The 25,015-nt window shown below is 35.7% G+C and overlaps 1 protein-coding gene across 1 annotated transcript in view; it reads right to left on the bottom strand.

Annotated features, from left to right (window-relative positions):
* The window catches only part of SNTG1 (syntrophin gamma 1), a 378,060-nt gene that overhangs the window by 217,249 nt on the left and 135,796 nt on the right, over window positions 1–25,015 (bottom strand). The window contains exon 6 of the mRNA XM_069099542.1: window positions 23,587–23,625. Coding sequence (XP_068955643.1) covers window positions 23,587–23,625 — 39 coding nt within the window. The remainder of the gene's footprint in view (window positions 1–23,586; window positions 23,626–25,015) is intronic.

Below are 25,015 nucleotides of genomic sequence, written 5' to 3'. Positions count from 1 at the left end.
TGGATGGGCAGGATTTCAAGAATTAGAAACACAGTGAAAAGGCATTCTAAATTAAGAGATTAAATGGTATAGATGCATAAAGTTGTGAAAGTAAATTTAAGGAATAACAACTGTTGAGTCTCCTAATTTGCTACAAGTATTTGATAAGATTGGGGAAGAATCAGCAGTTCCCAAAATTATAGAATCATAATATTTGAAAAATTGAAGTAACCTCAGTGGACATCTATTTTAACACAGATATGAAAGTATGTAATACCTACTCAAATATACATGACACTGACTGACCTAGTTTTTGTTTAAAGACTTCAAGACATAAGATTAGGAGGGATTCAGTTACTCCATAGGCGGCCCATTCCACTTTTGAATAGCTCTAATTGTTTAGGAAGTTTCTTTTTCCATTATGCCTAAAATTTTCCTTTTTCCTATAGCCACTACTTGTTCCTGGTTATACTTTCTACATACATTATCCTACCTTAGCCTCAAAATATCCCTGTGAAGTAATCACCCATTTAATAGATAAGAAAACTGACAATCAGAAAAGTTAAGTGATTTGTCCATGGCTACACAGCAAGTATTGTATTAAAGGTAAGATTTCAACTCAGATCTTCCTGACACTTAGCCCAGTATTTTACCCTCTTCAGACAATTTGTGAAAGGAATATATATACACATTAGTGTTACTATTGAAACATTACTAGATTTCTGAGGAAAGAAACTGGAGGGTACTGACTGTCATCTAAACAATGGTAGAAGTATTCATTAAAGCCTGTATATGATATTTCCACATATTTTAGTATATCACTCTTTTTTTTTAAAGCAATTGGGGTTAAGTAACTTGCTCAAGGTTACACGGCCAGGTGTTTCTGGGTGCGTGCTAAGTGTCTGAGCCCGGGATTCAATCTCCAGGTCTTCTCAACACTGGAACCGGTGCTCTTACTCGCTGTGCTACCTGGCTGCCCTATATATCACTATTTTAAAAGCAAGATCTCCACTGTCCTCTGTTATTTCAGAGTACCTAAGTCTTTGATCTTTCCTTACAAACTTGAGTTGTTGTTTTTTAATTTCCCATATAAAAATGCTGAATGAATTACTCCTCTGAAACCTCTGTCAACCTTGTCCTATTTCTAGAGAGAAAAGTCTCAGAATGAGCACTTGTCTGGTGGCTAACAACCAAATAAATTTAAAGCAGACAGTGCAAAATTCAACTCTGTTCCATAGCACATTATATACTCACCCTGTGAATTCCATTAATGCATCTGATTTGATGACTTCTCATTGGAATATTTCCCTAAAAATTCTGTAGGTTGAATTTTAATTTTTTTTTTATTTTGAGTCTGTTGAGGTTTAGTGTTCCTTGAATATTTTCATGTTTTAATTTGATCTCTTCCACAGCTATTTCATAGATGGTATAGATCTTTTAAAATGGCCAAACCCAGGTCATTAACAAATCATTGAATAGAAATGAGTCTCACTTACACATGCCTATCCAATGACCCCACTTATACTCAGTAAGATAGGCCTTATAACATTAAATTATGTAAGTCTATGCACACTGCTTCCCACTTGCATTTTCATGAATAATACATTTCTTCTACCCTGCTTAGTAAAATGTTATAGATGTATTTCCCTGGTGACAGACATAATGAACACTAGATAGTTTATTATGGAATAAATATATCCAATGAGAATGTTGAATTCATGGTAAAGGAAAAGATAGAAAGAGGATAGTGATACAGAGAGAAAAAGAGATAGACTAAGTGATAGACTGATAAAGGGAGAGAAACAGATAGAAACTAGTATAGAAAAAGTGAGACACAAAAAGAGGAAACCATAGACCAGGAAAATTAAGAGGTGGGGAGAGAAGCAGAGAAACATGCTTACAAATATAGAGACAGAATTATCCACACTTAGACAGAAACATTCATTAATTAATGCCCCACATTATATTTTAAGATTTAGAATATTTATATCTACCTAGAGTACATGTTCAATACCAAGTTGCCCCTTTAAAATTTGGAATTAATATTGTTATTTGATGTACAAGCCAAAAAAAAACCCCCAAAAAACAAAAACAAAGCTAAGAATCAAATTAGCCCATGGGATAGAGATGGACCACTATTGATTTAATGGAAGTCATATCATAGGCAAGTCACTTATAATCTTAGTGTGATAGATAACTCTTAAAGATCAGCCACATTATATATGAAGGAATGGAATTTTCCATATCAGAATTTCCCCATGCTAGTGAAATTTTAGGTCCCTGCATATCCACCAAAAAAAAAATCCACATATAGTTATTGTGCTATAATTGCACCACATTTAGAGTATTACATTCTGTACTGTAATAAACTGGGGGATGGAGGGAGACAACATTTTCAATGATGCTGGCATGATGAAGCCCATTCAGAGGAAGGCAATCAAGATGATGAAGTGAATCAATACTGTGTCACTGGTTAAAAAAAATGTGGTAATGCTTAGGTTGAAGAAGAGGAGATTCAAAGATTCAGCATAGCTATCTTCAAATATCTGATAGCCTGCCATGTGGGAATTTTGATGACGAAAGCAAATGATGATAAGGATATCTGACTAATGGGCTGAGTTGGATACACAGGGAAATCACTGGCTAACTAATATTTTAAAAAGCCAATACATAATATAAAAAAAAGGATAAGTTAACTTGAATACAAAAATACACCACTAATCTATAAGATTTAAGGCCAAAAGGTCGTAACAAGCTAGCCATAGCACGCTATATAAAGGCCAACACAAAGTTTATTTTTGTGTTTTAGTTAGATTGAGGGCAAGTAGAAGATACAAGAAGAGAGAAGCCTGCTCTCTGACATCTCTGGACATGGATGTCCAGAATGTCTAAGTCACTAAGGGTCTGAGGCAGGATTTGAACTTATAGCTTTGTGATTCCAAGCCCTTGGTTTTTTAAACTATGTGACCTGACTGCCTCTAGGCTTGCTTGCTTCATGAAGATCAATTCATTCAAGACTAACTTTTTTCAACAAGGTGATTAGAGTAATTGATCTTAGAGATGCTTCAGACATTGAATATTGAGATGCTAGCACTTTGACAGATTTTCATGAGAAGCTTATGGACAAAAAATGCAACAATAAAGTGCTACCTGAAGATCCAAGATTTAGAGCTACAAGGGAACTTAGAGGCCATAAATCTAACATCTCATTTTACGGATGAGAAAACTGAAACTCAGAAAGTTTAGGTGACTTGTCCAGTATTTTTTTTAAGCAATTGGGGTTAAGTAACTTGCTCAAGGTTACAAGGCCAGTTATTTTGTGTGGGTGTTAAGTATCTGAGGCCGGAACTGATCCCGGGTCTCCTGACTGTGGGGCCGGTGCTCTTACTCACTGCACCACCTGGCTGCCCCTGACTTGTCCAGTATTACACAGGTAGTAAGTGTAAGAGGTAGGATTTGAACTCATGTCTTCCTGCCACAATGCCCAAGCTTTAGCCACTGCATTGCCACAGGTATGAGAATGAATGGTTTCACTAATAAGGGGTGTCCAATTCACCAATAAGAGTTTTTAATGAATGTCTTTTTCTTTAATTACTTATAAGGATGGGTAAAAGTACAATGGGCAATAATGGAAGGTATTTCAAGTCTAGAAAACAAATTTGTAGGGGAGAGGAATATATGTTCTGATGTCAAGTGATTGCAGGAGAATACTATGAGACAGAGTTATTGACTGAAAGTCAGCAGTGGGCAATGAATTGCTAGTAGATGTCTGAGTCAGTCTAACCTGAAATTGAGGAGTCTTTCCTCTGACAACATAGCAATTCTGTAACTCTGAACAAGTCCCTTCACTTATTTTCCTCTACAGCTCTCTAAGGTTAGGAGTTATGGGAAGTTTATGATATGAGATCGTGAACAGAGTTTTCACTTCAGAAAATTTTCCCAATCACAGATCTGTATAATTAGGTTAGTAAAGCATGCATAGTATAGTGGAAAGTATATTGGTTTGAAAGTCCAGGGGTGAGTTTCAAATTCTGCTTCTGAGGGCTACTGTCTCTATGATCTTGTGCAATCATTGAACCTTCCTTGACCTTCTGGTCTTTTCATTTTCCCTGAATGGTCCTAGCTTTGCTTAATTTCCACAACAAAAGCTTTATTTCTCTGTCTTATCACCGGAAATATAATTACTATGTAAATTATCTGTGAAACTCATCACTTTCTCAGCTCTTTCAGCCTTCTCTTTTTCTGATTTGGAAGGCTGGGGGTCCAGCAATAAACTCCTCCTAAAGCTTTCCTTTATAGAGGACTCAGAACTTTTAAAAGAACTTTTCATTTTCCACAAGCAGCTTTGCTTGGTTTCTACTGCATGGGTTGCAGCATTTTTCAACAGCCAAACAGTTCCAAAGCTTCATCATAAAGATGTCCAACTATTATCTTGTCTACAAAATCCCTGAATACCAAAGTCCTCATGGTCTGAGTTCAATATTTTTAACTTGAGGCATAAATTCCCTTTAAAAGCCTTAATAATTACATCCTTCTGGGAAGCCAAATCTTCCTGCAATAAAGAATCTTGAACAATTCTTCACCTTGCTTTACTCGTGACAAAAGACTTCTTGATTCATTTTCATTGTCAAAATTCCCAGTCTCATGGAGCAATCAATCTTGGAATCACGTGCAGTTTTCAGGACTGAATCATTTTAAATAACATGCATCCTTTTGTATTCATATCCTTTGCTTTTATCCTTTCACTTTAAAGTCCTTCTACATCCCCACAATGTTCCTTGCAATTAAGATAACAGGTAAATCATTTTTCAAACCTTAAAGATATATACTAGCTCATATTATCAGCTGCCTTCAAATCAATTGTGCTGTGAAAAGGCAGAGCTATGTAGTTAGAAGCCTTTCAATTCAATGGACTTAATTGAACCGTTTTATTTGTTAGGACCAGGAGGGGAACAAAAACAAATAATCCACAAAAATGAAATGGTGTCTGTCCTATCAGAGTTTCTAAGTCCCTCAACTGAAGCCTCTCCTACTCTTGAAGGCCTTAGTCTTATGCACTAGGTGCTAGAGCCTTATTCTCCAAGGTTATCTTCCATTTCATTTGTAAATGTATTATAAATATCTGGGATGCAAGAAGAGAGCTTTTCCAAAGTCCTGAGCATTATGACTGGCACAGGCATTGATTGAGAAAAATCTCTAGCAATACTGATCTTCTCAATTCCAACCTCATATAGAAACAATATATTGTAAGCTCCTCAAGGAAAGGCCTTTTTAAATGCAGTACCTAGCCACAGTTCCAATTACATAAGTGGTGCTTTAAAAATGCTTTGTTGAATTGAATTATATTATTAAAATGAAATTATAGAAAGTCATTTGGTCATAGAATAATAATTTCTATTCTGTTTACAATCAGAAATTATTTTCAAGTAGGAAGAATTGTCCTTCAAAAATAAATAAGAAAATCATATAGATATTTTAAGCTTTTGTCATACATTAGGCAATGTAGTGCAGGTCTAGTATAGTTGCCTAAATGCCTGGCAATGTACTCTGAGTGAGTTATCACAACATAAATTCACACCCTTCTGAGTCTCATTGCTTAATTTAACAGCAAGACCACTCTCCCCCTGTGTGTTTCAATAAACATTTAGCCATGGGAGATCCATTTCAGAATGTTCCTTTCTAAAATGAACTTGATCAAAATCCGGTCTGAGACAACAGATGGAGAAGTCCCAGATGCATTAAAGAATTGGAAAAGTCGCTGTTTTGAAAAGGTGGGCCAAGATATGCAATGGCACTGCTCTCCTACTGGTTTAAACAAGAATGAAAGAGCCAAATAATAACCATGATTTAATGTTAATTTCCATAATTATGTTAGAATCATGCCTTTTATTATTTTATTTCTTAAATAAAAGGTACTCCTAAATTTATTTCATATGATATATTGAGGTTCTAAGGGCACTTATACTTGCTTATTCATTTAATGCATAGCCCAAGGAAATATTCTTTTGTTGTAACCTGCCAGAGAAACATATTACCCTTAGAAGAACAGCCCAATTATTGGTAAATAACATCTAAGAGTTTTGATCATATCACTTCTCAACTCATAATTCTTCAATGGTTTCCTATTGTTTTCAGATAAAATACAAACTTCTCAGTCTGACATTTAAAACTCTGCAAAATCTGTCTCCAGTCTGTATTTCCAGAAAACTTTCCTATTAGTCACATTTACTAACTCCATATTCTAGCCAAATTGGTCTATTAGCTCTTTCCCAGGCCGGATATTACATATCTCCTTTTGGTATCTATAATGGCAGGCAAAGAAGTACATAATGCCTTGTTTCAGCTATTTAATTATTTAGCACCTTGTTTCAGTTCAAGTTTCTTTTAAGCCTTGTCCATGATTATATCAAGTCGTTGTTAAGAAACAGAGCTTGTGAAGCCCATAACTTGTGAACCCTAGAACTTCTGAACCCCTGCTGCTGATGCAACAGGAAGGGGAGGATCTAATGACCATATATAAGGAGAAGCCCAAGCTGGAAAAGAGCCAAATTGAGAAGAGAACTCTTGTGGTGGCAGAGTTGAGAAGGAGAAAACTTGTGGTATACTGGCACTCTATGTTGTCTGCTCTGTCTGTGTTGATGTTTGTTTGTAATACTTTGTACAGAAGCCCTGGGACCTTACTGGAAACCTTGAAAGAGGATTTTCTGGTTGTCTGTTTACAGACATCTTAGTGGAGGGTTTCTGAGGACCTGGCACTTTACTGATGATTTGTCTTGACCTCTCAGACCTTGTTTGTGGGTCTGTGTTGATTTCTATGTTGATGATTTGTGTTGACCTCTTGGACCTTTTTTGTACATTTTTGTTGATTTCACAGGCAAATAGTGAATTGATGATGGTGCCAGCAATGTGAATGAACGTTATTGTGGCTCTGTTAAGCTTTGTCTTCCCAGAAACAGAAACTGTGAAGGACTTGAGGTGGACTGGACACTGTGAGCTTCAATATGGAATGGGAACTGGATGAGGAACCGAACAAGGAGCTGAGAGCTTCCTACTTTTGAATCCAGGTGAAGAATTGGATAGATTCAGGCAGGAGCTGGGACCATGGAAGAGGAACCATGGAATCTTAGAGCCAGTCTCAAGTCAAGATGAAAAGAGGTCTCCTTGGGTACTTGATTTTGACTGAGAAGATCATGATTTACTGTGGCTGAATGGTGGAGAACTTTGACCTTTGTACTTTGTGTCCTTTCAGGAGGCTTGCTCCTTAAGGATGATTGAGTGAAGGACTTACTGAATGATTTCTTTTGTTTAAAACTATGTGGCCACTTTGGCGAAAACTATGTGGCCACTTTAGTGATAACTTGTTATGTTATAATATTGTGAATGCTGTGCTTTGGTTTCTGTGAATGTTTTGCTTTAATTAACTGCTGAATAAAAAGAGAGTTCCGTCTTCTATGTAATCACAACCTTAAAGCTTTTCCAGCAGCTGTCCTCTGGAAAGCTGCTCATGCTTGTCTTTACAGTATCTTCACATAGACAGTCTACAATAACAGAAATAAATGCCATTTATATAGTGATTTAAGGTTTGCAGAGCCCTTTAAAATATTAACTCTTTTTTCCCCTCACAATAATAACAGAGGTAGGTGCTATGATCAATCCATTTTACAAGTGATGATACTGAAACAGATTAAGTGACTCAGTTAAGGTCACATAGTAAGTGTCTGAAGCTGAATTTGAATTTAGGCCTTCCTGAATCCAGGTCCAACTCTTTGTCCACTTTATATTCATCATTACTTCTTATAATTTGTAGCTTCCTTCAAGGAGCAGCTCAGATGCTATCTCCCCTATGAAGCCATTCTGGATTACTCAGTTGCTAATGCTGTCTTCACCGTTTATGATTCTTTGTCTATATGTATTTCTTCCTGACCTCACCTCCTCCCTCTGTTTACTGAGTGAATCGACAGTTATTCATGTTATACCCATAGATCTATACTTTTATTTTTTTTAATAAATTTATTTTTAAATTATGTAATCTGCAGAACAATTTTCAGAGTGCTTTCTTATACCAAGAAAAGAAAACCTAGAAAAATTGTTCATCTTCCTTAAGGGTTTTGATATTACTTGAAAATTAAAGCATTTCTCATATTCAACAAGATTTTACTGAATTTCCTACCTATTGTGCTTTAGCTCTATGCTATACATTATAAAAGAGGTAAACATATCCTTGCCATCAAGGAGCTTATAATCTAATTGGAGATACAAGATATAAAGCATACAAAGAAGATATATGTTTATTTAAATGCCAAAATAAATAATACCAACAATACATGATCTAAACGTTTCCTAATCCTATGACATTTCAGTGTTGAGAAACATCTTACGTTTAGTCATGATAAACTCAAATTGTATAAGCTTATACAGGGAAAACTAAATGTTTAAATTTTTCCTACATCCATTTTACATATGCTTGTAAGTGTCACAAGTTTAAACACAACCTACCTACAGATAAATATAGATACATATGTATGTATATATATGTTGATATTCACATGTTTACATTATATAAAACTTTCTAAATATGGACCTATTCAAAATTGAGAGAGCTGGGGGAAAGAATGTAACTCTTTGATAGTCATTGTTTTAATTATGTAAAGTTGAAATTGCTTTTAGATATTATTTTTATAAATGGTGCACTTATTATAGTAACAAATGTTTGCCTGTAATAACTAATTTTAAACTTGAGGTCATTTTGTTACTGTGTGCCTTTCCTTATCTATAACCTTATCAAACAGATACATATAATATACATATATATATATATACAGTTACTACATGTTTATCTATATCCTTATCTTTATCTATACCATTGGAGGGTATACCTCCATATAGAACCATAATACCCCTTAATAGTTTTAAAATTTTATGAACTTTAAAGGCTTTAAATAAAAAATAATTTCTTAGGAGCATATCAACACATATTTACTCATATGAGTAAGGGTCTGTGCTAGGAAATATGAAGATAAAAATAAATAATTCACATGGCCCATGACGTTAATTATTTTTGAATCTTATTAGAAGACTCTCATTACCTAGGCATAAACTGACACTGTAAAGCAATATAGAAATGATAAATGAGTGGCATAGAACTGAGTAACATAAATATTCAGATATAGAAAATAAGAAAAAACTATGTATTTTACTTCACTCATTTACTGAGAAAACCTCAGAGTCTGTGAAGAATAACAGTTAAAAAAATAAAGTGAAAAGGAAATGTGTAAGATACCTACTCTTTTTTATAATTTTCAAGTGGACCTATAAGAACTGACAGTTCATCAAGAAAGCTAAAGTTTCAGTTAAAGAAAACTTCCAGAATTTGAAAGGGCAACTATAAAAAGCAAGCACTGATTTGGAAATCTAGCTCTTAAAGTATAATTTAAAAAAAATAAGCTAAAACACAGAATTTTGGTTTGGGGGCAAAGTTAAGATTTTGACCTTTCAAAGTCTTCAAAAGAATGTTCACTGACATTTACAATTTTCGTCTTTCCCTCTCAGAATCCTCTTCTTCCCTCAAGGCCTAGCTCAGGTGCCACTTCTTCCATCAACTTTTCCCTGATCCCTTGTGCTTATCCAAACCTATCAGTTAATATTACTCCTTCCTTCTTCAAATTATCTTATATTTATTTTTCTGTGTGTATGTTATATCTCCCCAACAAAATGGGGACAGAAACACTTTTGATTGTTTCTTTGTAACCTCATAACACAGTGTTTTACACAAAATGAACATTTAATATGTGACTTTTGAATGGCAGAGTGTATATGCAGAGTGATATCTCTGTGCTCTATAATATACTGAGTTAACACTTACAATTTCTATTGTAGTTGGGTAAATGTAGCTGCTCCACTTGAAAGAGTGCTCTAGTAAACTATGGATCTATGAGATAAGCCTGCTTCTTTCACACCCAGACACACCTGCCACTCCATGCATCCTCTCCTGAGAATGTAGATAACAGTGGATAGCCTCTGACCACAAATCAAGTACTATAATTTCAATTGTGCAATAATTACTATTGAAAGAATTGAGGGAAAACAGGCACATTAATTAATACATTGCTGGTGGAGCTGTAAATTAGTCCAACCCTTTAGAAAAACAATTTGAAAGTTGAAAAAAAAGGTCTTAAACTATTCATAACAATAAATCAATCAACAAGCATCTATCAGTCCCAATTATAGGTGAAGCATTATGCTAGACCCTGGGTATACAAAGACAAAAGCTAAAACACATTCTAAAGGGGGAGACCATATGCCTATATATTCACATACAAAATGAGAATCTTCACAGCTTGGGTTGGAGCTGGGTTGATATGGAAGGTGGTATTTGAGCAGAATCTTAGAAATGAGGGATTCTTTGTGCTGAGGGTTATGGGGAGGTAAAGGGATTGCATTCTTGGAAGCCAAAGTAAAGGCATAGAGATGGAAATCACAATGCTATAGAAGTCCAATCTGACTAGATCATAGGGTATTTTGAGGAGATTCTTGCATAATAAAGCTGGACAGGCAGTTATGATCAGGTTATGATGAGTTTTAAATGCAAAACCGAGGAATTTATATTTGCTCCTATAGGAAATGGGGATCCACTGGAGTTTTCTGAGTAGTGGTATAATATGGGTAGACATGGTCAGTGGGTTAAAAACTAAATTAGTGAGAAGTAAATGAATTGTCTTTCTGCAATGAGGGCACTGCTGTGATTAGCTAGCTTAAATTCGTAATTGACTCAATTGTGTGACTTCCAGTAGCTCCTTTCAGCAGAATATCATTAGGAATGGAGAAGGCAGATGGTAGGAATAATACAGGGCTAAGATTTGGCAAGGCATGAGCATCAATAGGATAAGAGATCAAGAAATTAAAGTGCAGAGGATAATAATATAGAGTTAAATTCTTAACTACATCGAATAGTTTGGGAAGTGAGGTGCATTTGGGAAGAGAGAAGGCAGGATTAATTACATGATTTTTGGTGTAGCAACTAGGTCTAGATTTCTTTTGTCAACATGATGTAAGAGTGAATGCTGAGTCATATAGGAGACTGTAAGATTGTTGTTAGAAAAGGTTCTTTGTCAATTTTGAAGTGCTATACAAATGGCAATTATCATTATTAATTATTATTACAACATTACAAATGTTAGTATGAGGGGAATTTTGCTTCTTTCACCCCAGTAATAATAATTACCTGGGTTAGGTAATAAAACTTTTAAAATAATATTTTATCTTTCTGTTAAGTACATGTTAAAATGTTTTTAAAGTTTGTTTTTTCTTAAAATTTTGAGTTCCAAATTCTTTTCTTTTCTTCCTCCCTTTTGTCCCCTCCCCCAATGCTGAGATGGAAAGCAGTTCAATATAGCTTTTATGTGTGCAACCATACAAAACATTTCCATATTAATCATTTTGTGTATGTAGAAAGAAAGAAGATTTCTTTATAGAATTAATTAACTGAAACAAGATATGTAACAAGGCCTAGCCTTCTTGAATTAATCAAATATTTCAATTAGGTGCAATAGAAAACCTGTTCTGATTGGGAGAGGGATTCCTCATACCCTGAGGAATAGTTCAGCATTAGGTAGAGATTCCAGAGTTGGGGCATCAAGAGCTAAGGATAGATATTGAAAACACAGGGGCAAATGATGAAAAGAAAAAAAATGGTTTAGGGATGAGGTAGGGCAGAAAAAAAGACAGATTTAGCAAGCTGTTAGAAAAAGATATATATAAGCAGGGGCAGCTAGGCAGGCAGGGCAGTGGATAGAGTGCCAGGCCTAGAGTCAGGAAGATTCATCTTCATGACTTTAAATCTAATCTCAAACACTTACTAGTTGTGTTGCCCTGGGCAACTCATTCAACCCTGTCTGCCTCAGTGTCCTCATTGGTAAAATGACCTGGAGAAAGAAATGGCAAAGCACTCTAGTATCTTCATCAGGAAAACCCCAGATGGGGTCACAAAGAATTGGACACAACTGAACAACAACAATTCTCTAAGCAGAAGATGCTCTCGTTGTACCCACCTCCTCAAAGAATGGTGTTTTCCTAATTATCCTTCGTGATTCCTATCTATGAATTGGTAGTGTAATATACTCTGCTGCTTCCCTTAACCTGGATTTTGTCTCAATTATAGAGGTCAAGGATTAGTTAGCTAGGGATAAATGCAAATGTAAAATCAAGTAGAGAACTAAATCTTGGCTTACAGTTTAGGAAATTTCTACCTAAGGGATCTTAATGATTGTGGATTTTCTTTCTCTTAACATTTCATTCTATATAAACTCCCTAAAGCAGCAGAGAGCAGAACCATATGGACCTTGGGGGTCATCATATTGCCTTAGGTTTAAAAATATGCTAATTATTGTAACAAATGACTATAATAATTACTTTAACCTGGTCATGTGACCCTAGGCAAATCAATAAACCTCGTAGTATCCTAGCCAAGTCACTAAGAATATATAAATTACAGAGCAGAGCCAATCGTCATTGTTAGAGGGAGATTCATTACTGCATATTTCCCATGCCAGTGATATCATAGGTCTGAAAAGAAAATGGGAACATAATATGATAGTAGGAGAATATTTTCATATATTTTAATTAATGACTAAGTGAAAGGATTTCATTGACAGCTATGGATATATGCTAACAATCAAAATACAGGCCCATAACAAACTAACAAACAAAAAACTTCTAACTCCAAGAAGATAGCTCGTGAGTTTCACTGGCTGACAATTCCTGATATCCTCTATGGTGCCTTTTATAGGCATTTCATTAAGAATTTTCCAGTCCTTTTACAATGACAGACTATACAATTTTTATTAGGGCCTCCCTCCAAAATCACATCTTTAAGTTATTTTAAAATTCTTTATTTGCTGCCATCTATTTCAGGTGATTCATTTAAATCCAATTATTGATAAAGTCTGTAATATTCTGTGCATTTATCACTATATTTGTTAGAATTCAAAACATACTTTGGGAATGGAGTTTAATGGTTGAGTTATGATTTCAGATATGGCAGACTACTTCTCAAATGACCCAGGCCTCATATGTTATCCTGATAGAACAGTCCCTCATCAGCATCTTCAGATAAAAGATTTGTAATTTCATTGCCATACCAAAGTTCTGTTCAAAATGTTGAGGCAAGACTTTGACTTAATGCCTAGTTGTAGTAACAAAACTCTGCATACCTAGAGTTTTCTTTCCTCTTGCCATTAACATGTGCCTTCCCCCTAATTCCCAACTTTCTACTTCTCTCAGCATTGTCATTCACACCTGCTGCTTTTGGAATAAACCCACTACCCCATTGCTGCCAAGTCTTTCTAGAGATTGTCATAGAGCTTTCTTGCTACCATCCTATTTCTCTCATCTCTTTTTCACTGCCAAAATCTTAAATGAGTGATGTACTCCTGCTGTTTCCAGTGCCTTATCACCCACTCATTCCTCAACCCCTTACAATCAGCTGCCATCCCCATTACTCTATAAAAATTGCAGTACTGAAAGTCACCAATGATTTCTTAATAGCTAAATCCATTTTTAAAAATTCATCACTATCATCCTTGACTTCTCCAAAGCATTGACATTACTAACCATCTCCTCTGCCTTGAAATTCTCATTTTTCTCAGCTTCCTTGATATGACACAGTGGGTACCCCCCTTCTTTCTCTAATATTTCTGCTTTAAACCTTTTTGCCTCTTCTTTATTCTCCTGCACACTAATTGTGGAGAATTTCTAAGTATCTGCATTTCCTTTACCCCCTGTTCTCTCTCTCGAAGACTACATCCACATTTATAACTTCAGCTTTTAGTTTTGTGACTAACTCCTAAATCCTTATTTCCATCCCTGGCATCTGTCTTACTAAGCCATAATTTCAAACTGCCTAATGGACACTTTCATCTTAAATTCAATAGTTTAAAATTAAACCCATTAACTTTCTTTTTTTTAAGCAATTGGGGTTAAGTAACTTGCTCAAGTTTACATGGCCAGTTATTTTTGTGTGGGTGCCAAGAATCTAAGGCCGGAACCAATCCCTGGTCTTCCCACGCCAGGTCCAGTGCTCTTACTCATTGCACCACCTGGCCTCCCCAACCCATTAACTTTCACTAGTTATCTTTATGAACTAGCTCTCTATACTCTTTATCTGTCATCATTCTATCAGGTACTTTGACTTTGTATTTCACTATAACTGAATCTTAGAATTTTTTTTTAAAGATGCATAATAAACATCATCATTCTCTCTTCTGACTTTCATTTTCAATCATCTAAGAAGTATTCTTCATTTTAATCCATCTTTTCTTTTAACTATTATCCTCATAAAGAACCAATTCTTGAATTTTTAGAATATATAATAGTCTCCCCCCAAAAAATATGCTTGACTTTCTTAAAAAAAAAAGGAAAATCTTTGAGGTTTGACTGACCCAGGGAAGTAAAGATTCAGATGGTTAACATAACTTCCTTGTTGACTTGGAAGAAATAGTCACATTAAGGTTCAATTCCATTCTCCCATTCTTTGATCATGATGGGAAAGTAAGAGAAGGTAGCTTCCATCAGTAGAATCAGATCCCGTGCTTCTTATAAAATAGCCTTCCCTTGCCCGTAAGTATATCTCATTTTTGTTAACTGTTCCATGAACTATGGCTTAATAATCATGTTCCAAAACCAAATTTAAACTACCAGAGTACTGATGTGAGTCACAACAGCCCCAGATAACCTCTTAATAGGTCTTTCTCCCTCCAATCAGTTGTTCCCTTAAATTCATATTATACATTCTGGCCAGATTGATATTCTCAAAATAATCCCTTTGATAGTAATATTGTCAGGACCAGGGATTGAATCATATAAGCCTTTCTTAGAGTTTCCTACATTTCCAGGGGTTTTGACCTTAGGGGAACTACCTTCTGGTAGAGTAGCCACACTTGGTGAAATGTGGAGAAATCATGATGGAAGTTGGAAGAGGAAGACTGGGAGCCAAGCTGGTTCATCCATGCTTCTCCTGCTGAGCAAGAAAGGAATGAGGGGTATTGAGTGCTGCCCCTAGGACAGAAATCAAGGAAAACAAGTAGAACTGAGACCCTGTGGTGTAACAAAGCATCTATGAAGGTAGAATGGTATGTGATCAAATGAGTAAGAGTAGATGGAAGGAAAGAGTTCTATGGAAACCAGGAATTGTGGAAATTGATAAGACAGACCACCAGAGTACAGTTCACAATACCTCTTTACAATCTCTTCAAGAATACTTCCCAGAAAACCTCCCCAGCTGCTCTTTAAAAGTTGGACTACTTCGATTCTCATTTCATCTCTTTCAAGAGGGAAGAGATGGAGGTAAAAAGAGATTCAGCCCTGTCTCTTTGTTTTTTTTTAAATCACAGATTGCAAGTGGAAGCCTATTTCTTTAATTCTTGTGTATATCTCTATTGTTTAAAGATGTTACTGAAGAATATGACCCCAAAGGGTGATTTTAGTGCAAGCCAATAAGAGTGGTTTTGAAGAGCAACAATTCAAGCAAAAGGGAAAAAGGAATATAATCAGCTAAGAATGAGGTTGGAGAGACCCCTCAAAGAAAGAGTATCTGTAGTTTAATTAATCTCTGAGTCATTTCAGAACTCAGACATCTTTTAAAACTGAAGACCTAGTTAGGAAATAACAGTAGCCAAAAGAGGTGGATGGTAACTACGCTGTAGTACACACGTGTCTCCAATAAACATTTGCTTCCCACATTCGCAGAAGTCCTACTACTTGGTTTAATTATAACAATTACTGAAGATCATAAAAATGAATGAAAAATTTGTTAGATTTCAGACTGTGGATAATCTCCAGAGGTCAGACTAAGCAGGGAGAGGGTGGCTAGCTAGGGATGATTATTTTAAAAATATAAAGCAGTCCATATCTTCCTGTAGCTTATTAACTTTTAAAACAATGCCTTTCAATTTTTTTCATAATGCTTTAATTCTGTCACAACTCTATCTTCTCAAATCAAGTAAATCTGTGTTTTTGTGTGTCCATTAACAATGTTGGAATTAAGTTGAGATAATTTTTTTTTTTTAAGCAATCGGGGTTAAGTAACTTGCTCAAGGTTACATGGCCAGTTATTATTATTTCTGGGTGTGGTACTGAGTGTCTGAGCCCGGGATTCGAGCTCCAGGTCATCCCAACACTGGAGCTGGTGCTCTTACTCGCTGAGCCACCTGGCCACCCCTAAGCAATTGGGGTTAAGTAACTTGCTCAAGGTTACACGGCCAGGTGTTTCTGGGTGGGTGCTAAGTGTCTGAGCCCAGGATTCGATCTCCAGGTCAGTCTGACACTGGAGCCAGTGCTCTTACTCGCTGTGCCACCTGGCCGCCCTGAGATAAATTTCAAAAAGCTTCAACCTCATATATTTTATGTGCCAGATTATCTTAATTACACGGAAATAATTCCAATATACTTTCTTTGTGAGTGAACATTGATTTTTGGAAAGAATGTTATGAGTTAGCAAATATATGCCCTATTTTTTGAGAATTATGGTATCATGTACACATATTTGCAAGTTTAAAGAAATAATCTGTGAAAACTCAAAGCTAATATCCTTTCTTAAGTCTTACTAAACAAAAACTGAATTGAAATTATCAAGTGATTGAGCATCTGAGAAGTATAAAGAAGGATGTGATGGATGCTGTAAATGATATTCTTTGAATAAGGAAGCTGGTCATGATTGACATTTCATTATTATATCAGTCAAGGCAACAAGCATTTATTCCTTACCTATTATGGGCAAGCCACCATGCTAAGTCCCATATATCCAAGATATACAGTTAGATTTATAGGAATACATATGTATTTGTTTATCTATATGTAAAATCCTAGTGTTTTATAAAAAAGAAAAAAATGTGTTTTATTGCTAAATGATAACTTAGTTCCTCTTAGGGCCTGACATTTTCTGTGGCTAATATAGCAGCTGCACAGCAGTGATGTGTTCCAAGAAAAGAAAACACATCTGCTGAGCTGTGCTTCCTGTTCCACCTTGGCTAAACAGATTTAGGCGTCCTTATCTGTCACCTTGTCATCTGCCTGTCTAACTTTATGATAACTTGTGTAGTAAATTATGTGCTCCTGACTGCCCACCTTCAAACAAGAGGTTTATTCTCAATGATAATCCATTCACTACTGGGATATTAAAGTCCCATGGAACAATTGTTATTCCATTTATCTGTTATAATGAGAAAATTAAAGTCATATGAAAATATGACATTGTTAGAAAAGTTCTGAATGAAAAAAGCCAAAAGTCATATTTCTAATGATAACCTCTATCCACAGTTTCTATTAGTACCAAGAGCTTTCTATTCACACTACCAAACCTGTGTATTTAATAACCTCATTCTTCTGCTTCATTATTTGTCAACAAAATCTTGGGATTCCTTTTTGCTCTTCACCTCTCATACTCTATATCTTAGCAAGTCTGTCATTTCACTGCCACATTTTTTTTCTTTTTTCTGTCAACTGATTGTTTTTTCCCTGCTACAGATACTTAAAAAGAATATAACCATACCTGTCTCACTAAAACTTAACCTTCCTTGGCCTATGTAAAATGAGAGTGTTGCAGCAGATCATCTAAGGTTGTTTTTACATCTAAAGTCTTTCATTTTATGATTTTTGCAAGAGCCTCTTTGAAGGTCATATGACTTCCACTTTCTTCATACACCAAACTTTCCTCCACACCACTATGGGATTTTTCTTGCATACAATGATAGTGTCACAATTATATTACACAATAACACTGTGGGTAGTTAATTCAAGCATTATCTTTATCTTACCAATAAAGAAAGTGAGGTTTTTAGAAAGTAATTGATTGGTGCAGGATGGCACAATTAGAATATTTTCAAATACAGAACTTTCTTGATTTCAGGTTCATGCCCTTTCCATGACACTCTGATGACCACATAAATTTGGACATGGCCCCACACTTTTCAAAACACTTTAAAAGCATTAGTTGCTACTGAATCATTCCTTTGCCAAGCATGCAGGGCCTTTCTTAAGCAGGTAACAAAATTTTATAGGCTAATCTTCTTTATTTCCCATTATACAATCTATACACTGACTAATTAGATTACTCACCATTTCCTTTATATGAATTCTGTTTTATAGGTACCATGTCTTTCCTTATGCCACTTCTTGTGCTTTGAATGCCCTGCCCATTCCTATTCTCTGTTGAATTCCTACCTACACATAACATATATCACAAACACCTCCTTTTCCAGGAAGTTTGCTTTGATCTGCAGCCATTTACTTGACATCTGCCCTATTTACCTCTGTACTTTCCAGAGCACCAGTTTTGGTTATCTTTTCTCTCCATTGTACTCTCAGTATTAGAGACTAGAACTGGAAACATAATTATCTCAACGCTTGAAAACTCACTATGTAGGCTGCACTGAAGAGACTGGTGAGTAAATTACATAATCCACTTTGGCAAACTGGATTCAACCCATTTCACACTGACACCTTGCTATCTTCTTGCTAACTATTTATGAATATGCCAAATGCATTATTTTAAATTAAATTTTATGTTTATTTTTACTTTTCATAATTCATTTCCACAAGATTTTGAGTTACAAATTTTCACCCTGTCTTTCCCCTAACCAACACCCCAAGACAGCTATCCCACTATGTACCCCCTCCCCCAATCTGCTCTCTCCTATATCCTCTCCCATACCCCCTCCAACTTTCCAGTAGGGCAAGATGGATCTCAATACCCCAGTGCCTGTATATCTTATTTTCCAGTTGCACGTAATATATATATATATATATATATATATATATATATATACATATATAGATAGATAGATAGATAGATATAGATAGATAGATATAGATATATATAATTGTTTAATTCCTAGGAATATTATACATATAGGAATTTTATATGTATGTTATATATATACATATATATATATATATGAAACATTTGATTTTAAAACTTTGAAATCCAGATTGTTGTCCTTCCTCCCTCATCACCCACCCTTACTGGGAAGGTAGGAATTTCGATGTAGGTTGTACACATGTAGCTACAGAAAACATTTCCATAGTCATATATTGTGAAAGACTGACTATATTGCCCTCCATCCTATCCCCCCCACATGTTCTATTCTGTACTTTAACCCTGCCCCTTTTCAAAAGGGTGTGCTTCTAACTTCCCTCTCCCCCAACTGCCCTCCCCTCCATCATCCCTCCTCTTCTCCCCTTCCCCCCTACTCTCCTGCAGGGTGAGATACCCTTTTTAGTGTGTATGTCATTCCTTCCCTAAGACAAATTCAAGGAGAGTAAAGTTGACTCATTCCCTTTTCCCTTCCTGTTCTTCCCCTCCATTGTAACACTTTCCCCTTACCTCTTCTATATGGGATAATTTACCCCATTCTGTCTCTCCTCATCTCCTCTCATTATATTCCTCTCTCACCTCTCAATTTCACCTTTTAAGTATCATCCCTTCCTATTAAATTGGTCCTGTGTCCTCTGTCTATGTATACCTGTACACATATATTCCCACATTCACATATGTATTCATACACCCATATACCTTCCTATGTAGACATATATATGTAGGTATGAATATATATATATATATGTATGTATATACATGTATTTATATTCCCTTCAACTATTCTCATACTGAGAAAAGTTTCATAAGTTACAATTATTGTTTTCCCATGTAGGAATGTAAATAGTTCAACTTTGATAAGTTCCTTATGATTTCTTTTCCCTGTTTACCTTCTCATGCTTCTCTTGTTTCTTGTATCTGAATGTCAAATTTTCTATTCAACTCTGTGTTTTTCAGTAAGAATGTTTGAAAGTCTTCTATTCCATTGAATTACCATATTTTCCCCTAAAACCTGATACTGAGTTTTGCTGGGTGGGTGATTTTTGTTTTTAATCCCATCTCCTTTGACCTCTGGAATATCATACTCCAAGCCCTTCAAATCTCTCAATGTAGAAGCTGTCAGGTCCTGTGCTATCCTGATTGTGTTTCCACAATATTCAAATTGTTTCTTCTTGGCTGCTTGTAATATTTTCTGCTTGATCTGTGAAGTCTGGAACCTGGCTATAATATTCCTAGGAGTTTTCTTTTGGGCATCTTTTTTTAAGAGGTGATCAGGAGATTCTTTCAACCTCTATTTTGCCCTCTTGTTCTAAAACATAAGGGCAATTTTCCTTGATAATTTCTGGGAGGATTATTTCTAGGTTCTTTTTTTTTTTCATCTAGGCTTTCAGGTACTCCAATCATTTTTAAAATATCTCTCCCGAATCTATTTTCCAGGTCACTAGTTTTTCCAATGAGATATTTCACATTGTCTTCTCTTTTTTCATTTGTTTGGATCTGTTCAATAGTATCTTGATTTCTCATAAAGTTGCTAGTTTCCATTTGTTCCAATCTAATTCTGAAGGAGTTATTCTATTCAGTGAGATTTTGAGATTCTTTTTCCAAATGTCAAATTTAGCTTTTTTTTTTTTTAAAGTAATTGGAGTTAAGTAACTTGCCCAAGGTTACACGGCCAATTTTTTGTGTGGGTGTTAAGTATCTGAGGCTAGAACCAATCTCGGGTCCTCCTGACTCTGGAGCCTGCACTCTTACTCACTGCACCACCTAGCTATCCCAAATATGATGCTCTTTCCAAAGGTATTAGAGAACGCAGTTTTATTTATTTATTTATCTATCTATCTATTTATTTATTTATTTATTCATTTATTCATTCATTCATTCATTCGTTCATTCATTCATTTGTTTATTTTGCTTTCTGGAGTGGGGAGCAGGGCAATTGGGCTTAAGTGAGTTACCCAAGGTCACATGACTACTAAGTGTTAAGTGTCTGAGGCTGGATTTGAACTCAGGTCCTCCTGACTCCAGTGCCGGTGCTCTATTCACTGTGCCACCTTGCTGCCCTGGAAATTTGGCTTTTTAAAGCATTCTTTTCCTCATTAGCTTTTTGAAGCTCTTTTTGCCATTTGAGTTAGAATATTTTTAAGGTGTTATTTTCTTCAGTCAGATTGTTGACTCTCTTTTCATGATTTTCTTGCTGCATTCTCATTTCTCTTCCCAATTTTTCTTCCATTTCTCTTATTTTGTTTTCAAAATCCTTCTGAAGCTTCTCTGTGGACTGTAACCAGTTCATGTTTTTCTTGAAAGCTTTTGTTGCAGCAGTTCTGACTTCATTGTCTTCCTGCTATTCCATGCCTTGATCCTTTTTGTTCCCAAAAAAGGAATTCAAAGTTGGGTTGCTGTGCTTGCTTTGCTTCCTCTGCTTGCTCATGTTGATAGTCAATTAGTTGACTTCTGCACTCCTTGCCACAGTAGAACACTGCTTCCAAAGAGGATAACTTTGTCCCAAATTGCTGGGGTTTTCTTAGCTGCCAGAGGTATTAGTTGTCTACCCTCTCTTAAGCCTCCACACACTCTTGCTCACTGGTCACACACCCCAAGACTTCCTCCCTAGACAGCAGTCCAGATCCAAGCAGGTTAAAGAAAGAGCAATTACCCCTCAGAATGTTTGCTTGGCCTCCCTACAATCTGCATGGCAGGAGCTCTGGAACAGCCATGAAGCTGCTGGTGATGTACTCTCTGGACGTCCCTCTGGCTGCAGCTCGTCCTGCTGCAGGGAGGCTAAAACTGCAGACTCAGGAGGGGCTGGGCTCTTCTCCCAGCAGACTGCAATGGACACTTCCTGTCCACCTGTCAGGCTGTTTTCAGTAGGAGATTTGTTTCTCTCTGTCAATTTATGGGTTCTGTAGCCCTAAAGTTTGTTTAGATTCATTTTTATAGGTGTTTGAGGTAGTTATGGGGGAGCACAGGGAGTTTTCCTCCTCCTACATTGCCATCTTGGCTCTGCCTACCAAATGCATTCCTTCCAACTATTTTGAAATGTGCCAAATGCATTTACTCACAATCCCTGTAACTTCCCAAAACAAACACCCTACTCCCAAATAGGTTTTGCCTTCCCCATTAGAATGTTGGCTCCTTGAGTGCAGTAAATGTCTCACTTTTGTATTTGTAGCAAATATTGTGTTAAAATGCCTTTGTATTTATTCATTCAATCAATCCATACCACTCTCTACCCATGCCCCCAAAGAATTCTTTTTCAAATAAACTCACAGTGTTGTCCTGTAACTTTTATTTAAGGACCATTTATAAGGAAGAACATGCTACACCCTGAGACATTGCATTCTACTCTTCCAAGTCTGTAATTGTTAGGATATTTCCTCTTTCTTTGGGTCTAAATTTATCTCTTTTAATGTTCTACCTAGTATTACCTTCTGAAATTTGACAGATGAAACCAAATTATTTTTCCACATTAATTCTCCAATAACTTAAAGGCAATAGTCAGGTCTTCTCTGAGCCTTCTTTTGTACAGGCTAAAGATGGCTAATTCTTTCCAGTGATCTTCACTTGCTATGAATTCAAGGCCCTTCCTCCTTCAAGGACCAATTTAACTGTGTTTGAACAATTTAATCTCTAGAAGATTTTCCACAATAATAAATGAAGATCATAAACTGAGATGTTGAGTGTCTGTGCTTGGTTGGCTCTTTTTATGACCTTTCCCCACCCACCTAATGTATGGTGGGGCAGTTTGGTAGCATAGTGGATAAAGTGCTGGGCCTGAAGTCAGGAAGACTCATCTTCTTGAGTTGAAATTTGGCTTCAGACACTTATTAGCTGGGTGACCCCAGTATTGATTAATAAATTGATGTCAAACTAAACTCTCTAGTTGAGTGCAACAGTTATATTAAAAAAAATGTTTGGATAGACGAAAAAGAATGATGCCTAGTTATGGTTAGCTCTGGGAAGATAAAGAGCTGGGAGAGCAAGACAACTCTGAGTATCTGAAGAACTGATATGCCAAAGGAAAAAAAAAACTTGGAATAATAGGTGATATTTGTAGAGGAATAGATTTAGGCTGAATGCCGTATATCTCTCGAATCAGTGTCCTTTTAAGCTTTATTAGCTTAAAGGGGAGAAGTTCCTAATATTATAGTTACTTAAGAGCAAAATAGACTACTTAAAGCATGATTTCCCTCATTAGAATTTTTCAAGTCAAGTCTAGAATTTGATTTGTTTAAGATGAGTAGAAAGAATTTTTCTCAAGGGTGGATAGGGCTATTTGCTCTGATTTCCCATTTAACCTCAGGTTGCTGTAAAACTATAATTTTATATCTTGAATTTTCCTTCAAGGCATTAACTTCAGCAACAATTTAAAATGGAGGATGATGTGAAAGAAGGATTATCTGAATTAATAATTTAAGGTTCTGATATTTAAGGTGCTCTCTTTGAATATAAAGGAAGATGATTCTACTTGTACATAAATCTATATCAAATCCATTTTTGTGATGTTTAAACACAAGCCCAACTTTACATTTGCAAAAAATTGGTCCTTAAAATGTGTTGCTAGTATAAAAATAATTAATATAATGTGTAAGAATATCTAACAGAAAAAAAATAAAATCTTGTAAACCATGAGATAGAAATTCAACCACCCTATTTTGACCATAAATAGCATCCATTTTTATCACATTATATTATACCCACATTAAGCAAATACATTCAGTTTACCAAGTATTTTTCCATCTTACCTGCTGGTTTACAGGGAAATTCCTGTTGATTTTTTTAATCTGTAAAAAAAAAAAAGAAAAAAAAATCAAAGCCCAGAAAGACAAAGAAAAGATGGCAAATGGGCCCCAGTAATGTTTCTGGAAATGATATGCACAAAGAGTAACAATATTGTCACTGTTTTTGATGTAAACACTTCCCTAATGATTCAGAGAACATACTGTAAAGAATGTCTACCAAATGCCTTTTTGCGAGTGTAATTACCTCCAATATTAAATACTTTTGAATTCAAAAGTTCACATGGAAATATGATAACAGGATTTATTTTTGCTGCCCTGAAATTTCTTGGACTAGTTACTTTATTTTTCTGGTCCCAGTTTTCTTTTCTGTAAAATGATAAGTCGGACTAGATTTCCATTTTAGTTTCTACCACATTTTTTTATGGTCCTTTGGTTTGGGTACAAGAATCATTTATAAAAGCCATGAAAACTGATAAAACTGTTTATCAATATTTTAATCTAGAGAATATCAAAAACCACTTTACAGCTAATATTTAAATTTTTAAGTATAAAAAGAATAAAACTCCTGACACTCATTTATTTTTTCTAAGCTACACCATTCTGTTATTTTTGATTGTTCAGATTGCTGAGGAAATAAGAAGTCTAAAAACTGGAGGAAAAAATATGTCCATCTATATACTGTCAGTCAGACCCCCAAATAGAACATAGCATTTACACTAAGCCAATTTAATATATGACATTTTATTACAACATAAGCTAAATCTTCTGAGAAAACATTTCCCATATTACCTGACACCTAACTGAACATTTCCACCAAAATGGCAATACTTGAGTATTAATTTAAAGTAAATCTCATAACTCTGCTGAAGTTTAATGTAAAATGTCTTGCACTAACTTGATTTTTTTTTTAAAACTCCTCTACTGAATCTTCATTATAATGTGGAGGTAAGTCTGGATTCTTGAAGGATGTGTCAGATTAGAGCCAACTCTCACAAGTTCCTAAATTGAAAAAAATTTGAATGTAGACATAGCAATGGAGTATTTTCTAGGATTAGCCTGCCTCATCTCAGAGTAGCCAATTACTGGAAAGTTGTTCACCAGGTGATTTTTTTTTCAACAGTAAGGCAGGAACATATGTATTAACCATGTCAATTAAGGGAGTACCTTTATCAGTGGGCTGTTTTTTTGTTGTTGTTAACTAGCTAGGGATTTTTTAAAAATTCTCAGGTGCTTTCTATGAAAATTGCACAGGACTGAGGAGACATGGCTGTTTTGCTGGTACTTTGTCTGTCTGTTTTGATGTTGTTTTGCCAGATTTGTCCACTGGTGAAAGAAAGTCCTGTTGAAGAAGTCCTGGAACCTGGCTGTTGGCTAAGAAGCCCTGAGACTGTCCTGCAGACAGAGAGTGAATACTGTCCACTGGTGAAGGACA

Source organism: Petaurus breviceps, unplaced genomic scaffold (genome assembly GCF_028583685.1).
Source record: "Petaurus breviceps papuanus isolate PSGF00001 unplaced genomic scaffold, PetGlider_PUasm1.0 38, whole genome shotgun sequence".
NCBI lineage: Eukaryota > Metazoa > Chordata > Mammalia > Diprotodontia > Petauridae > Petaurus > Petaurus breviceps.
Note: the sequence above shows the minus strand (reverse complement) of the source record. Positions and strands in the feature narration are given on the sequence as shown.